General features: G+C 37.0%; 2 protein-coding genes across 2 annotated transcripts in view; both read left to right on the top strand.

The window, feature by feature from the left end:
* The window catches only part of LOC117292387, a 54,820-nt gene extending 53,856 nt beyond the window's left edge, over positions 1-964 (top strand). The window contains exon 43 of the mRNA XM_033774414.1: positions 473-964. Coding sequence (XP_033630305.1) covers positions 473-778 — 306 coding nt within the window. The 3' untranslated portion in view covers positions 779-964. The remainder of the gene's footprint in view (positions 1-472) is intronic.
* Positions 965-5,496: 4,532 nt separating this feature from the next.
* LOC117292183 (beta-1,3-N-acetylglucosaminyltransferase radical fringe-like) overlaps positions 5,497-17,037 on the top strand; it is a 38,817-nt gene continuing 27,276 nt past the window's right edge. Inside the window, exon 1 of the mRNA XM_033774127.1 lies at positions 5,497-6,415. Within this exon, the coding sequence (XP_033630018.1) occupies positions 5,834-6,415 (582 nt within the window). The 5' untranslated portion in view covers positions 5,497-5,833. The remainder of the gene's footprint in view (positions 6,416-17,037) is intronic.

Raw genomic sequence — 17,037 nt, 5'->3', positions numbered from 1 at the left:
AAAAAAACAATCATTTTGTTTGCCCTTGTCCAGAGCTTTTCTGCGAGATTTGCGAAAAGCCCCGTTACGTAATCACTCTCAAAACGTCATAAGTAAATAAAGCCGCTTTGTTGCAGCGTGGATGTATAACAAAGCAAACTCCCACAAATGACGTCAGCGGCATTGTCCTTTGACGCCCGCTCTCAACGGCAGAAGTGTTTTTAGTTTTTCAAAAAACCTTTAGGTAGGGGCCTGATTTTTTACTCGATAATTACGAAAAGTTCAGAAGCGTACACATATCAAAATTACATTAAAATGGTGAACAAGTGCATTATAAACAAGTAAAAACACCATTTCTGTTGAAAACATTCCGCTCAGGTAGCTGTTTAATAATAATGTCGGGTTGTCTTTCTTTGAAACCAATTTTTTTGTTTGGGAATTTGGATTTTGCTAATTTAGAGTGGATTTTGAATGTTTTTTTCTTCTTCTCTAGGTTGTTAATAATGACATCTCCAAGCAGTCCAACGAGTTTGAGATGGTGGACTTCATGATGAAACGTCTTAAGCTCTGGACTGGAATCGGGAAGGCACCGACCACGGGGAACGGCAAGAACCAAGAGGGCGACCAAGGCCCCGAGAAGGAGCAAGACATCGTGGACGAATTCCCGGAGAAAGTTGACCAGCTTCTCAACTCCATCGCCAAGATCTACTTCAATCACAAGAGCTTTGACGACGTCATCCGAGGGATGGGACACGACAAGAAGAAGAAGAAGAAGGGGAAGAAGACCATCTCGGTGTAAAGAAGATCTCATGATTGTTGGGGAGTTTCTATTGCCTTTGAACTTCAAATAATCCTACTAATTAAGTCTTGGGGGAAAGCAATCATATTTACCTGAACACCAACCATGCATTCTGGCAAATTTCAGGCCAGATGCTTCACAGAGGCAATGAAAGCGATTGCCTCCGTTGCCCCTGGTTACTGCTTTGGTGCCCTTGAAATGCTCCAGTAGAAATTTACAATTTCCTCATAGGGTCCCCTTTATTAACCAAGGAGAAAATGCCTTTGTGCCCTTGCCCTTTCAAAACCGAAGCATACAGGCCTGATTAATTTAGTTTGTTATTTCATTATTCATTTAATGGCAGAAGCTCCAAAAACAGGATTGTGATTAAGAAACACAATAAAATGTTCAGTTTCAGTTGTGGGAGGTTAACCCAAAATGGGGATGACCCAGCAATGAGATAGGGACAGAAGACCCAATCCACACGCAAGAGTCTGGTCTGAGGTGGGATTCGAACCCAAGTCCACAGAGGTGAATGGTTTGCTTTCTGTCATCTCTTACATCATTGTCAACAATTGAGTTCATGAAAGCAACAAAACAAAATTGTATTTTTCTAAAGTGGAAGTTATTTTTGGACTGTATTATTAACAATGCCAATGAAAGTTTGGGTCATTATTATAAGAAATGCTTGGTTGTTCTGAAGCATCGTCATTTACAATTGCTGCGACATTAAGTTTCCTAATTGAAATTAATGTAGTAAAATAATAATTTCAATGGATAGTTTGACAAACAAATGCAGACCTATATAAAGTACTTGGATAAAAATATGAACAAATACTGTTTTGATAGATTAGTTTTGAACCATTATGGATGCCATACATTATAGCGACTTAAATAGTTAATAGTTTATGGCATCAACTATTCTTAAAATGAGTTGTAGTCCTCAAAGCCTTACTATTTAACAGTATTTATTATGCAACTGAAAGTATTGTGTAGTAGCTTGAACTGCTTATCTTAATTAGTAATATTTGTAAAATATGTGATTCATATAAATTTCAAAGAGATTATACACAAATACAAAATGATAAAAAGGATATAATATCATTGTTCAGACTTAGTCAAAAAGCTTACTGATTACAAAGTACGCAGCCAAATACTTTGCGAAATTGAATAACCTTTTTGGACTCTTATAAAGAAAGGATATAAAAAAAATTAGAAAAATGTAATTCCAGGCCTGAAAAATGACCCCGATTGTGATACTCATTGTTGTCTCAAAAGACTCCTGTTAAATCATAGTTCCATAATCAAAGTAAAATATTGAAGTATACAAATATTTAATATGTGCAATTATGTTGAGATTAAACGGTGTAGAACTTGACTAATAGATAATCTTAAAGACAGTGGACACTATTGGTAATTACTCAAAATAATTATTAGCATAAAACCTTACTTGGTAACAAGTAATGGGGAGCTGTTGATAGTATAAAACATTGTGTGGAGCGGCTCCCTCTGAAGTAACTTAGTTTTCGAGAAAGAAGCAATTTTCCACGAACTTGATTTTGAGACCTCCAAGCATCTGAAAGCAGACAACTGCGTGTGACAAGGGTATTTTTTCTTTCTTATTATCTTGCAACTTCGACGACCTATTGAGCTCAAATTTTCACAGGTTTTTTATTTTATGCATATGTTGAGATACACCAAGTGAGAAGACTGGTCTTTGACAATTACTAATAGTGTCAAGTGTCTTGAATATAGATATTAACAAATTAGGGAGACTGTCATTATAGGGTTAGTTAGCTCAGTTGATAGGGCACCTGTGCGTCGACCAGGAGGTTGTAGGTTCAAGTCTCGCTCTAGTCAAAGTTTATTTCTCCACATAACATTAATTTTAACATAGCACAAGTTTTGTTACCCCAACAGAGGATATTTATACTTTTATCATTGCATTAGGAATTCATTAATAATTGTTTGTTTTGCCCCTTCACTTTGCCTTTTATTTCACTGTTTACAAACATCATGTTTTGCACTCTTGAGATCAAAACTAATTGTTTTAAAGCATAAAATACATAAGCGGAAGTGTTCCACCATGACCATATTTATACTATGTAAGTTATGTGCAAATCTGTGCAAACCTTTAAAAGTATTATACTCAAAATTGAATATTACAAATTGGTTCCCCTAAAACATGTAGATCTTATACTTGGTCTGTAACATCTAAATACTGTTTTAGTGTTTAAAGGCACTAGACACTTTTGGTAACTACTCAAAATAATTGTTAGCATAAAAACTTACTTCTTGGTAACAAGCAATGGAGAGATTTTGATAGTATAAAACAATATAAGAAACGGCTCTCTCTGAAGTAACGTAGTTTTCGAGAAAGATGTAATTTTCCACTAAAATATTTCAATTTGATTTTGAAACCTCAGAATTAGATTTTGTGGTCCCAAAAAAATCAAGCATACGAAAGCACACAACTTCGTGTGACAAGTGTGTTTTTTATACCAATAGTGTCTAGTGTCTTTAAGACTGTAGGCCTAATGTGTGTCGGTGTACCAGTCTTTCGCGACAGCAACAAGTGCCTTTAAAAATGAACATTCAAATTTAGAATTTGAAAACAACAAATGGGTTAAATGTTTATCTTAGATTTATAATGTATTAGTTTATATATCCTTGTAGTTTCTGTATCTGAAATCTTATTTTGAAAACGCTTTATTCATTTGTTTATTTATTTATTTTGATTATGAAAATATGTATCATCTAATCAGTTAACCATGCAATTGAATAATTGAAGTAAAAGTCATATTTTATTATAATTTTCTTATTTTAAGTACTGTAGATTATTTGGTTTTCTCTTGGCTAACTATTAGTTAAGACATGTGTAACTTTAGTTACTTATCAAGCCTTGAAAAGATCATTGTAAAGATCCTTGCTGATTGATGATTTCAGAGTTTTGTTAAAGGCACTGTACACATTTGGTAATTATTAGCATAAAACCTTTCTTGGTAACAAGCAAAGGAGAGTTGTTGATAGTATAAAACATTGTGAGAAACAACTCCCTCTTAAGTAACATAGTTTTTGAGAAAGAGGTAATTTCTCACTAAAATAATAAAAGATCGCAACTTCTAGCAAGTAGAAGACTTATATTCCTATCTGAGAAAGCACACTATTTTGTATAACAAGGGTGTTTTTTCCATCATTTTCTTGCAATTTCATTGACCAATTGAGTCCAAATTTTCACAGGCTTGTTATTTTATGCATATGTTGGGATACACCAAATACTGGTCTTTGACAATTAACATTTGTCTCCAGTGCCTTTAAGCTAGAAATTTAAACAGTATTGCTTTGTCCTTCGAATGAAGAGAAATTGTAAGAGAAAGGAATAAATAATGGGTACGAACGAATTATATTGATTACAATATTCTATTCTGTACAGCCACTTCTACGACCAGTTCCCAATTTCATAAAGCCTGTAAGCAAACTTGCTAAGCATAGAAATCAATCCTCAACAAAAACAGGATACCAGCCAAAATTCCACTACATTTACATCGTTGTGAGTGGTGCCCCGCTCATTTTTTTGCTTAGCGAAAAAAATTACCAAAGCAGTTTAACAGCTTTATGAAATTTTGCCATTGTCTGCTGGTTGGGGTCGTTATTTGACCTCTATATGTAACACAGTGTTGAGAATACCTTGCTCTTTGTTATTTTAAAGCACCAAAGGTTTCACATCAAAGTTAATGTAGCGGAGGTGTAGATCAACAAAATGTGTGTTCAATTCCCTAAATTCCCAGACGATTTTAGCTACAAAGTTGTTTTCTTTCCGTTTGGTTTAACAAACAGTAAAGACATACACAATTGTCTATCAATAAACCAGTGCAGAAAAACTCGGGCAAAGCGTCCTAATTTTTGCTATTTGGTTTTAATCAATTGTAAACAGTAGCCCACCATCCCATGTGGCCATCGAGAGGATGCAAGGTTACGATTACCGCAATAATAATTCAATGCAATAATATAATTTAATGAATTCAGGTTGCACCTCTCCATACTATGACCAGCTGTTCAAGTGCATAACAGTTACCATAAGAAAATAACACAGAAACAATTTTAAGAACTTTTAATAGATGTTAAATTTGCATCGGGGATAAAGAATATTAATTTTTTTTTTTTTTTTACCCATATACACCGATGTGTGTAGCACTGTACAATTTTAAGAACAACATTCACTGAAGAGTAGGCCTACGCCTTTAAAAAGTAGTGTAGGGCCCACTTAAATTATAATGCTTCAATCAAGGAAATCAGATGTAAACAACTCAGATTTGTTAACAAAACAAATAGTTAGTTAGCATATCAACATAGCAGACAACTCGTGGATTCATAGCTGTCAAACAAGCGCGCCCTCTTTTTAAACTGCTTTTGTAATGTGTGCCTGCCTTACGGCTTGCGGCACCACTTTAACTCCGCCCTTGTATTCCCGCATCAGACGGCTATTTAAACGTTTGATTATCTGTACATTTTTTTTTTCAAAAGGTTTTACTATAAAAGGAGATCGACAAATTGTGTTTTTAAAAATCCGGGTAATTTCAGAGAATAAAGTGAATGGTTTTATTTCTTAGAACAATAAAACGGAAGTGCTGATGATTTTAAATGGGTATAGTTATGTATTCAAACATACAACAGCCGTATGAAAGTCAAATTGTCAATAAAATAAACATTCGTTGTATTGCCCATCTGGCGGTCGGCACATGTGGCCATCACCTTTTTTGCGGTGCTTTGGGTTTGTTGGGCTGAGATTTGACAACCATCCACCCATAGAACCAAACTTTGAACAACATCCATGGTATGTGGTGTAATAAATGCATATGTTTAGTTGTAAAGTAACGTGGTTCCAGTGCTGCAGTTTACAAGGTCAGGCCACTGCTCAGTCCGAGATCAAGATGTGTTTAATATTAGGAACCACACATCGCTCTATTCCGGTGGTGGTGGGCCCGTGAATCGGGGTCCTTGGCATGGCACACTGCCACGGAGTGAGCTAAACACAACTTTTGGAGCAGCCTAAATATCTTCACATCCATTCCCAAGATGCGTTTAAAGCTCAAGAGAATCGCCTCTACGCTTCTCTTCGGACTTTTCTGTTCTGTGATAACAGCTCTTCATCTCTCTAGCAAATCGCCTCAAAATGGGGAGGCATCACAGTTTCACAACAACGGCGGCGTGCCACGTCCGAGAGGAGTCAACGACCAGAAAGTTGCCCGTAACTCTCAGCTTATTCTCCCGGTTGCAGTGGAGGAGGGCCACGGTGAAACACCAGGCCGGAAAGACACTCATGGTTTCAGACTACAACGGGAGATGGCATGGGCTGCTGATGATCCACCGGCAGAAAATATACAACAGCCAAATGTCAGCAATTTTTTCGCGGGAACAGTGAACAATTCAGCTTCTTTCCATAGCTCAGCGACAGAGAAAACAACTCATAACAAGACACAATTTGTAATCACTACTTCAGGAAGAAAAAATAACCATCAAAAGACTATTTCCGAGGGGAGAAGTTTTGCAGAGATAGACATAAGTGATATTTTTATTGGAATCAAGACGACAAGTTCGTTCCACAAAAACAGAGTCCAGTTAATCTTGGATACTTGGTTACCGTTGGCGAAAGAACAGGTAGGTTTCTTAATTTATTTATACAACTTATATTAATAAGATGTCGTCAGTATTCTTCACAGAAACCTCCGAAACCTCATCTGGAGTGTACTCACAAGCTGTTTCTTGACAAATTTGTGTTAAACCTGTTTTTCACCTGAAGTTTGTCATAATATTTGCTAAATTAAATATAAGCTAGTTAAAAATCTTAACTTCTGCTTTGTTTTCTTCTCTTGTTCTTTTTTGGGGGGTTGGGGGGGGGGGGGGGGCATTGCTTAGCTGAATATGGGGGCATTACCCCCCCCCCCCTGAATTAATGTTTTTCTTTTTCAGAATGAAAAAGTTGTTTATAATTCTCAAGGCCACAATGTTATTATTATAGAACAAGTTTAGGAATTGTTATCAAAAAAGTGTATATTTGTTAATTTTGTTTATGAAAACAATATATTTATTGTTTCTTGTCGTGTCAAAGTTGTTTGGATACTAAATGTTTGTTTTATAAATTTAATTATTATTATTACTATCGTAATATTATTATATTTTTTTTGTTTGCCCTGCAATATCACTATTGATGGTTGCTATTGCAACTTCACACCCAAGTCACTTCCTACCCAAGTCACTTCATACCCAAGTCACTTCATACCCAAGTCATTTCGGACCAAAGTCTCTTCGTACTCAAGTCACTTTGTACCCAAGTCACTTTGTACCCAAGTCACTTTGTACCCAAGTCACTTCATACCCAAGTCACTTCATACCCAAGTCACTTCATACCCAAGTCACTTCATACCCAAGTCACTTCATACCCAAGTCATTTCGGAACTAAAGTCTCTTCGTACTCAAGTCACTTTGTACCCAAGTCATTCCATACCCAAGTCACTTCATACCCAAGTCACTTCATACCCAAGTCACTTTGTACCCAAGTCATTCCATACCTAAGTCACTTCATACCCAAGTCATGTCGCACCCAAGTCACTTCGTACCCAAGTCACTTCGTACCCAAGTCACTTCATATTCTCCAAGGCCTAACCAACCTTCATGTTACCTTTATCATAAAACACAATACCTTTTGACTGTTCATGGTCAACAAGACTGTTTACAACTTATGTTAGGTTATCAATTTAAGTCTGGAGTGTTCTCAAGGCTTTATTTAAAGTGTTGAGGACATTTTAAGGACACTCAGAAAACTCATAAAATGTTGTAACATCCTACCTGTATAACTAACAACCAGCTATGAAAAATATTTCTTGAAGTTCTTTTAAAAATGTTTGTTTATAATATTATTATAATCTTTTTTTATTTGCACTGTAAATATCACTCCCTATGAGGAAGCTATATTATGGGTGCTCAACAAAATCCCTCCTATTGACCACTGAAGTCAATAAGACTGATTTCAGGACATCAATTTAAGTCAGTAGTTTTCTCAAGGCTTTTATCACATTTTATCACATCCGTTCTCCTTGTGTCCCTCTTCCCCATAATCCCCTCCCTAATCCCATACCTAATCCCACACCCAATCCCTCATCTAATCCCTCATCCATCAAATCTTAAGTGGAGCTTAATTAAATTTCCTCAAATTTCAGGACGTTTAACTGCACTCAGATGATTCCTCAAAAGATTTCTACCTATAGGCCCAACAACCGGCTCCAAAGAAAACATTATAAAAACCCTACTTTCTTGACTAAATAGGTAGAACTGGCTAAACGAAAAACCAGTAAAATCATATTAATTGAAGTAATTTTTTTTTCCAGTTCCCCCCCCCCATTTCCTGCCTGTTTGTTGGTTTTGAGTCAATATTTCAGTCAATATTGAATTCTCAATACAACAACATTGTTATCTCACCCGAGCACTAATGGGATTTCTTTTTTTACTAGCCTGAGTACGAAGTAAATCTTCTATTTTTTTTTTGTCCCCCATTTTTAAAGGTCAGTTTCTGAATGACTAATGGCGTTGTACTCTCATAGCCTCAGTGATTAAAAACTCGATAGCAAGAAGGGTTTTCATTGAATGTAAAAAAGCCTATGGTGAATCATTGAGGCAAAGTTATTTGATTTCCAAATTAATAGCTCAACATTTTGATGGATGTAGAGTGTACTTTTTGGATTAATTACCTTCATTTTTAAGTTTGAAAAAACAAGTATTTTGAGGGGGGATTTATGGGATTAAATTCAAGAGCTTTTTATCGACTACACAGTCTCTAACCTTTCCATAATTGCTTTCATTAAAAATATTTATGGTAAAGCACCGGAAGGTTTCTAAGGCACTTGATCCATTCAGGGGCAATGAAGTGAAATAGTTTGAAGTGATTTCCTTCCTGCCTTATTGTACAAAAAAAGGTCACTAGCGCCCGTTTTATGTGCTCACGTTTTGCCTGGTAAAGGTGTGGCTGATCCGGGTATTATTATTTGCCTTTAATATCCTTCTATTCATACGGGTGTTAAGAGGTTACAACAGCAGGGTGCTAAGCTGAAGTGTACAACCTTTGAGAAGTTAATAAAACGGCCGCAGGGTGTGGATTTGGGACTTCCTTGGTGACTTTATAAGTCTTATTGATGTGGCATTCTTTCATTTATGCTAGAGTGCATGAGGTCATGGGTTCGAATCCCCTCCTGGGGCGCAAGGGAATTCTTTTCTGTAGGCCTCGCCCTCGGCAAAACTTTAAGATTAATTGCCCCTTTATGTAAATAGATTTTCATGTTTCTTATACAACCCTTAATCCATTGCTCCTCTTTTTGCAAAAACAAAATGGATGTTATTTTTGTACTTGTTTATGCCTGTGACTCAATTTGGATCAAAAGCTTAGGCCATCTCCTCTACTAGTTTTTATATCCTTTATAGAACAAACAGAAACATTTTAAGACAGGTTTTTGACTTTTTTCAAATTTTGAGACTGGTTTATGTAGCACTTAGCTTTAATGTAGGCCTGGTGCTTCTGTGCATTCGCCAACCACTGCCAGAAATATGGGGCAAACCCCCTCTCTTAGCAATAAGTGCAACTGATGGGTTCTGCATTGTACAACAACCAGCAGCACCTACAGCTTGGACATAAGTGTCAAGGCCAGGACTTGTACCCACACTCTGCTGGTCAGAAACACCAGAGTTTAAAGTCCGTTTATTTGTGTGCTCCATCCTCAAGTTTCACCTGAGTTTGATGGATTTGGTACTTCTTAAAAACCTTTGCCAGACCAACATTATTAGTCGATGTACAACATTTTCGTCTGGGTCAAAAAAAAAACATACCTAGGGCTTTTGTTTGAAAGTTTTTGATAGACGCCTCCAGCAGCTTTCAATAGTAAAAAAAAAAAAAAAAAGACAAAGAAACTTTTGATTTCACTTTGAAGAATGTTGTAATAAAAAAAGAAATCATTTGTAATGCCCCAAAATTTTAATCTGAGAAGCGTTACTATCAGAAAGTTTTTCAGATTGTAGGGCCTATATTACGAATTTTCTTCGTGCTTGCACACATTCCCTCCGGATTTTCAAAAACGCGACCCCCTCTGAAATGGGTTAGCTACAATGTATTTGCATATCTACAAGATTAAAACAATCAAATGATTCCAAAAACCATAGATATTCTTTGCTTTCAACAGGTAGAAACACCACCTTAAAATTGATCTGTGGTCACGGCAATGTTGACCTTTGGACCTAGGGGCAAGGGTTGTCACTGTATGGAGGTAAAAATGTTGACCCTATCAAAGTCATGGCAAAAATTAGTTAATTGGTTCTTTTTTTGTAAGAGAGAGCTCTGTATCTGTTTGCCCTCCATTCTCCTGTTTTACATTTCACTCTTATATTAGGAAAGCATGGAACTATAACATCTTTTTTTAATAATAATAATAACATACACAAATCTAAAATAAGGCCCAGTCAATAAAAATTCAAAAAGTAATAATGAGTTGTTATATCAAAATATAGTAGAATTCTATTGTTAGTTGGGTAGGCCCCTATCCCTATCACACATTACCTAAATTTACTTCTCATTTAAAAGCGATTGCACCTTTAATATGCAAACCATGGAGGTAGAATTTATCACGATGATCTAAAGTACTTCAGGCCTGATACTTCATGGACTGGATGCAACAAAGGCGACTGCCTCCATGCCCTCGAGTCATTGCCTTGGTGCCCTTGAAAGTAGAAATTTACAATATCCTCATAGGGTACCCTTTACCAATGAGAAAATATGCCTTGGTGCCCTGTGCCCATTTTCAAAAATGAAGCATACACAGGCCTTGGACTTCAACAGCTAACTGTCCTGATAGGTTTAAAGGCAGTGGACACTATTGGTAATTACTCAAAATAATTATTAGCATAAAACCACACTTGGTAACGAGTAGTGGGGAGAGGTTGATAGTATAAAACATTCTGAGAAACGGCTCCCTCTGAAGTGACGTAGTTTTCGAGAAAGAAGTAGTTTCCACGAATTTGATTTCATGACCTCAGATTTAGAATTTGAGGTCTCCAGATCAAGCATCTGAAAGCACACAACTTCATGTGACAAGGGTGTTTTTTTCTTACACAGTTATCTCGGAACTCCGACCACCAATCGAGCTCAAATGTTCACAGGTTTGTTATTTTATGCATATGTTGAGATACACCAAGTGAGAAGACTGGTCTTTGACAATTACCAATAGTGTCCAATGTCTTTAAAAACTCAACAGAAATCATATTATCTGAATAATAATTTTCAATGCAAAGGCATACTCGTCAACAACTGTATACAAATGTTTACTCTAGTGGCTTTAATTAAGTATGTTCTTCTTACAAAGTATAGACAGCTTTAAAACTCAAGTCTAAATGTGGATCGTAAAATAATCGCATAACTTTTAATCGGCCTGTTCCCTGCATCTGATTAGATGTCGTGATCTGACTGTTCAGGTATCAAATAAAACCCTAATGTTCATGCATGGATGCGTTGCTTTAGACCCTTGGCCTAAGAGCTTTTAAGAGAAGACGCAGACTGGCGTTACATCGTGCATTATTAACGTCCTAATCAAAGAGACGCCACAGGCTAATAAGAGGAAGAGATCTTTTTTCTTTCTTGGAATTGATACAGAAGACAGTGAAAACCATTTCAATCCATTGCCATTCCAATCGCTTAACTTTTGTTGGATAAAGTGTAGGTTTATAAAGACTGCCTCACAAGATCAAATGAGTGGTAAATATTGCATACCATACTGGCATTAATATTGTTAATAAGAAAAAAAATTCTTGCCTGGCTGCCTATGCTTTGAGTAGTTGGGCTGCACACTTCTTGGGCAAAGGGAAAGCAAGATTTCTTTGGGGATACAGCCATCAGAAAGAAGGAAACAAATTGTCCATAGGTTGTGTTTGCATTGATTACTTTGTCCGGATCTGCACATTTGCCTTTACTTAAAACAGTGCCATTCAGGCCATTGGCCACAGCCATAACGACTTCTAAATACATAGTCAATGGTCACAGCTAGCTAAAGCCACCAATGGCCACAGCCATAGCCAGTGGTAAAAGTCATAGCCAGTGGCACTAGCCAATGGCCACTGGAATAGACAATGGCGACAGCCATACACAATGGCTACAGTCTAAGCCATCAGTTGCCACAGCTACGGCCACATCCATTATAGGCCACAGCTTATGGCAACAGTCATCATAGCCATAGCCCAGTGGCCATACAGCCGAATAGTTTCATGAATTTGTGTGGTATTTTTTTTGCAAATTTTCTTTGTGGGCAAGTGGTTAGATGTTTGTTGTTGTGTCAACCACTCATTTCTCAGAAAGTACAAAATCAGGTGGAACATTCGACAACATTTCTATTGTGTACAAAGTGCTTCATGCATGAAAAATCACATATAATACTACCACTGTGTACTTTTCATGGTCTGCACTTACAGTAAAGACACTCCTATAGTAACTGAGAGGGAATGGCCACTATAACCCCATTCCCCCTCCTCTATGCCCCTCCCCCTTCCCCCTCTCCTTCCCTCCCGGCTCATGATGTTCAACAGTGACCATTATCAGTATGATTCAACCCAATAAGATGCTCCCAACAATTAATGATCCAATTTTACAGCACCCAGTTTTTCCCACCCTTGCAATCACGTAATAGTCCTAATCAGACATGCACCTACTGCATTACCGCCCATGCAAATCCTTTTAGATACAGAGAGAGGCTGTTCCTATAGAGAAAGATTCAAGCAATTTTTACTGTTATGGGAAAATGACTGACGCCCGCCTGCTCTAGCCCCGGGGGTTTGGTGCCATCTCTCACTTTAGGGCGCAAGATTGTGAGGAATCAGTGAGATGAGGCCAAGCGTAACGCTTGAACAGGGGCTCTCCTGTGAATTTGACTGGATGCGCAGTCCGTGGCGAGAACAAAGGAGTTTGCTCCATTATGCGTTTAAGGGCCGCAAACAAATTATTGAAAATGACATAAAAAGTGTGTATCAGAGAGTCGCTTTGATTGAGGGACAATGAAAGAGAAACAATAGAGGGGGGAGGGAAAGGTCACGGCAAATGGGACAAGATTGTGGAGATTTGTCTGTTGATTCAAAGGGGTTGTTGTGTGAGTGCAGGCATGAAACGTTTCTCAGATTCAAAGTTTTTAGGGATGAAAACCAAGCCAAACCGAGCCAAGCCATCATACTTCAAAGAGAATCTTGTCTCAAAAGAGTTTATACAATCAACAGCTGCTATGCCTCTCACCAAGTAAACTTTTACGGTCATTAATTTTGTGGAGTATTTACCAGTCTATGACCCTACCTTTATTTTGAACTTTAAGAGTGTTTAACAAAAATGTTGTTGTTGCAGAACGAAAAAAGAAATGGGAAAGCCCCATCTATCCATCTGGCGTCTGTTATAAAAGCGTAGAAATTGAAGCATTTCAAAAGTCAACAACAAGGTTGGACCTGATCCATCAAGAAAAATGGCTGCAGGGTTTTAAAAAATTCTGTGTCACATGTACTTTTTATTAGTATACAGCTTCCAAGGACAGAGCAAATTTGCTGTAATTTCATTCCGGTAAAAAAAATTAAAACCTCATGAAAATAATTCAATATTTATTGAGACGACAGAGGAGTTATAGACTTGGTTTCAAATCATAGGTTAAGGATAGTAGTTAAAATGTGGACAAATAATCACAATTTCAGACTTGAACTCAAAGCTATGTAGCTCAAGGCTATATGTAATGTGTTTTGAGATACATTCAAATTGCAGAAGATGTTGTTTTGAAGCAGATAAAATGAAATTGTAGCAAAAGAGTTAACAACTCTTGTAGGTTTACTTGGTAAGACAGGAATCAAATATTGAAAATCACTTCTTTAATTTTGTAAGAAAACACGTGCAAAATGTGGGTGTCAAATTTCATTCAAATCTAGAATGGACAAGTACAATATGGCTCCGGGCCCCACGAACACATGCTTTTTTGTATTTAGTAAAAGAGAAATGTATGTGAAACAGATTTGTTTTTAAAGACTGAAATTTGATCTCTTATTTTGACTGCTGCATACCAGTCGAGTTTTGAAATAAAATTAGTGGAATTGTGATCATACTGAAGATTGTTGTTCATCTTATTATCTTAACCACATGCCATTGTAGAATACTCATACAAAGTGTTTCTAAGCTTTAAAAAATCCACATCCAATTGAGGTCTGCTGCAAGGCCTTAAATATTTATGCTTAGCCCAATAAGGTTACCAGCCAAAATACGGTATCACATGTACCATCTGTGACTGGTGTCCTGCTCATTTTTGCTGAGCAGACAGTTTGTAAATACATTCTGCAAACTGCTTTCTGCCAACCAACCCATAAGATAGCTTTTGCAAACTGCGCACCAACCCAAAAGACAGTTTTTGTAAACTGGTTACGAACCCAAAAAGAAAGCATTTTGCAGCAGCTTACTAACTCAAAAGATAGTTTTTGCAATCTGATTTCAGCTAACCAATCCAAAATATAGCCATTGCAAACTGCTTACCAACCCAAAAGATAGTCTTTGCAATCTGATTTCAGCTAACCAATCCAAAATATAGCCATTGCAAACTGCTTACCAACCCAAAAAATAGTCTTTGCAATGCAAACTGCTTATACCAACCATAAAGATTATGGCTTTTGCAAACTGCTTACCAAATTCAAACGAAAGCAGTTGCAAGTAGCTTACCAACCCAAAAGATAGTTTTTGCAAACTGATAACCATCTTAAAATTTTGTTTTTGCAAACTGATTACCAACCCAACAGATAGTTTTTGCAAACTGCTTTCTGCTTACCAACCCAAAATATGGACTTTGCAAACTACTTACCAACCCAAAAGATAGCTTTTTCAAACTGATTACCAAACAAAAAGATTGCCATTGCAAACAGCTTACATGTACCTACGCAAAAGATAGTTTTTGCAAATTGCTTACCTACCTAAAAGACACTTGTTGAAGGGGGTTGGGGTAGAAATTAAAGGCAAAGTAAACCCTTGGTTTTTGGAATTATTTGGTTCTTTTAATCCCTTACAATTGTAGGTGTGTACAATAAAACCTTCCTATGAAGATTTCATTTCAAAAGGAATTTGGTAGCTTTTTTGAGATATCGCTGAAAAATCTGGAGGGGTAATGTGTCAACACAGGAAGCCGTAATTGGAATTCACAACCTCACAAATAATTCATTTTTAGAGCTGCAGTGCCTCTTGCCAAATAAGTTTGTATTCTCCTGAAGACGAGCAGAGTATACTGTTCAAAACATTGAGACCAAACCGGCTCTTTTCAGAGCCAACATTAACCCTAAGAGATTTACACACCCGCAAGTTTACTTTTAATTTATATTTTCTCCTTATTTCTCCACACCATTTTTTTAGTAGTTACCAAAGACCCCTGCCTTTAAACTCAAGCTGTTGAGTGAGCCGTAGCAATCCACTAAAAATTTGTTAATCTTCTGTGTGACTGTTTTTGCCCTTCCTGTCTGCTGTCATCCCAATGTCCGAATTGTTCTGTTCGGTTGATTTTTCCTTCTCGAGCTAATCAACGTTATGAAGGATTCCTGTTCAGATAAGAAAAACAAACAGCGTGAGTGTCAGCTCCTCAATTTTTCTATTTATTTGGTAGTCGTTCAGTACAATTTTATGAATAAATTTGTCAATGGGGGATTCTTGGTGTCCCTGTAAAACAGGCAAAAATATGAAATCGTCATCTCAGTACTAGGTCGTTAATTGAAATTTCATATCCGTAATTATGAAAAAGGCCTTATAAGTGAAAAAGGCGCCTAAATTTGAACAATTTCTTTTTTTTACTAGTATTTGTTTTTTCTTAGAAACTGCATATTTTGTTCAAAGTTCCAGAGTTTGGGAATGGGTACTGAAAAGGGTAATCACTATGGGATGAGAATGTTTTAGGGACAGTTTGTTCTTTGATCAAAGATACCGATATGGAGTACACAATGAGAGAAGTTCCTTGGGATATGATCATGCCTTGTCATTCATAGCTTGCCATTTGCCAAGCAAGCAATAATGGTTTTGAAGTTGGTTCTTTGACAGACTCCCAGCCACAAAAAATGTTTAAAAGGTTTTTGTGATGATGTTTTGTGTAGTTTCTTGGTAATACAAGAGCGGGAGGTATTTACCCAAAGTTATATGTGGGTGTCCTCACAGTAAGGTGTTTGTTAAGTTTGTTCAAGGTCGGTATCAGACCACAACTGAATTGTACAAATTTTGAAGAAAAAAAAAATGGCAATTGTATTTTCATACAACAATTTCTTACGCTTATGATGGACACATAAATCATCCTGGAAATATTTTGTCATCAGACTACCCTGGATCTTGTAGTCCTGACCAGGGATTCTACAATAACTTTCTCAGAGCCTGAAAAACAGCCTTTGATATCGAAAAATAAATTGACCCCCCCTTGTGCCGAACCACAAGTATTCCATAATTTGATTGTATTCACCCAGTATAGGATTGCTGCCTGGAGGCCAATAATATTATGTATTGAAATTGTCCATATCTTTGTGGACGTGACTGGATGCATGGACTAGATGGTTGTGTTACCTGGAGGGTGTGTGTATTTTAGGTGACTTCCAAAGCAGCGCCAAATCACTTATTTACAGCTAAGATCAAAGCTTACCGGTGGACATCAGTCATTGTTAGTGCAATTGTCTGCATTCCTCAATGGAATGCATTCACATTGGACAGACTGTAGAGAAGAGTTTGAACTTGTCCCCGGTTCTGACAATGACTTTCAAATGTACCCAAAAGCTCTGAAAAGTTTCACTCCATAAAAGCATTAACACCAATCATCATTATTGTCACGACAATTGATTTTAAAAGAGAACACAGCTATGCATTCAAATAATGAAGAATTTGTACGCATGCTCTCCAACAACGATGAGTCCAAAATGGACTTTGAAACGTTTTGAGACTCACAAAAGTTCGGCCAATACCTTAGAGTGAACTTCTGCTGCCAGGCAACATTTACCTACTGTGTGGTATCATAGCTGAGTGATAGGCCAATAAGTTTGTCTGCAATTTTACAAAAATTCACTATGGTAAGACAGACCACGTTTCAAAAAAAAAATCTGCTGTCAGCCAGAGGCAAAGCTTCAGCCACATTCAAAGTCACTTTGGTTTGAACTAACTCTACAGAAAATGTAAATCATTAGAATACAATGTTTCGTTCTATATAGTCAAACGCACAAAGATACTT

The sequence above is a fragment of the Asterias rubens genome, chromosome 7, assembly GCF_902459465.1.
Source record: "Asterias rubens chromosome 7, eAstRub1.3, whole genome shotgun sequence".
In the NCBI taxonomy this organism is placed as follows: Eukaryota; Metazoa; Echinodermata; class Asteroidea; order Forcipulatida; family Asteriidae; genus Asterias; species Asterias rubens.
The sequence above is the reverse complement of the archived record's forward strand: the minus strand, read 5'-3'. Positions and strand labels throughout refer to the sequence as shown.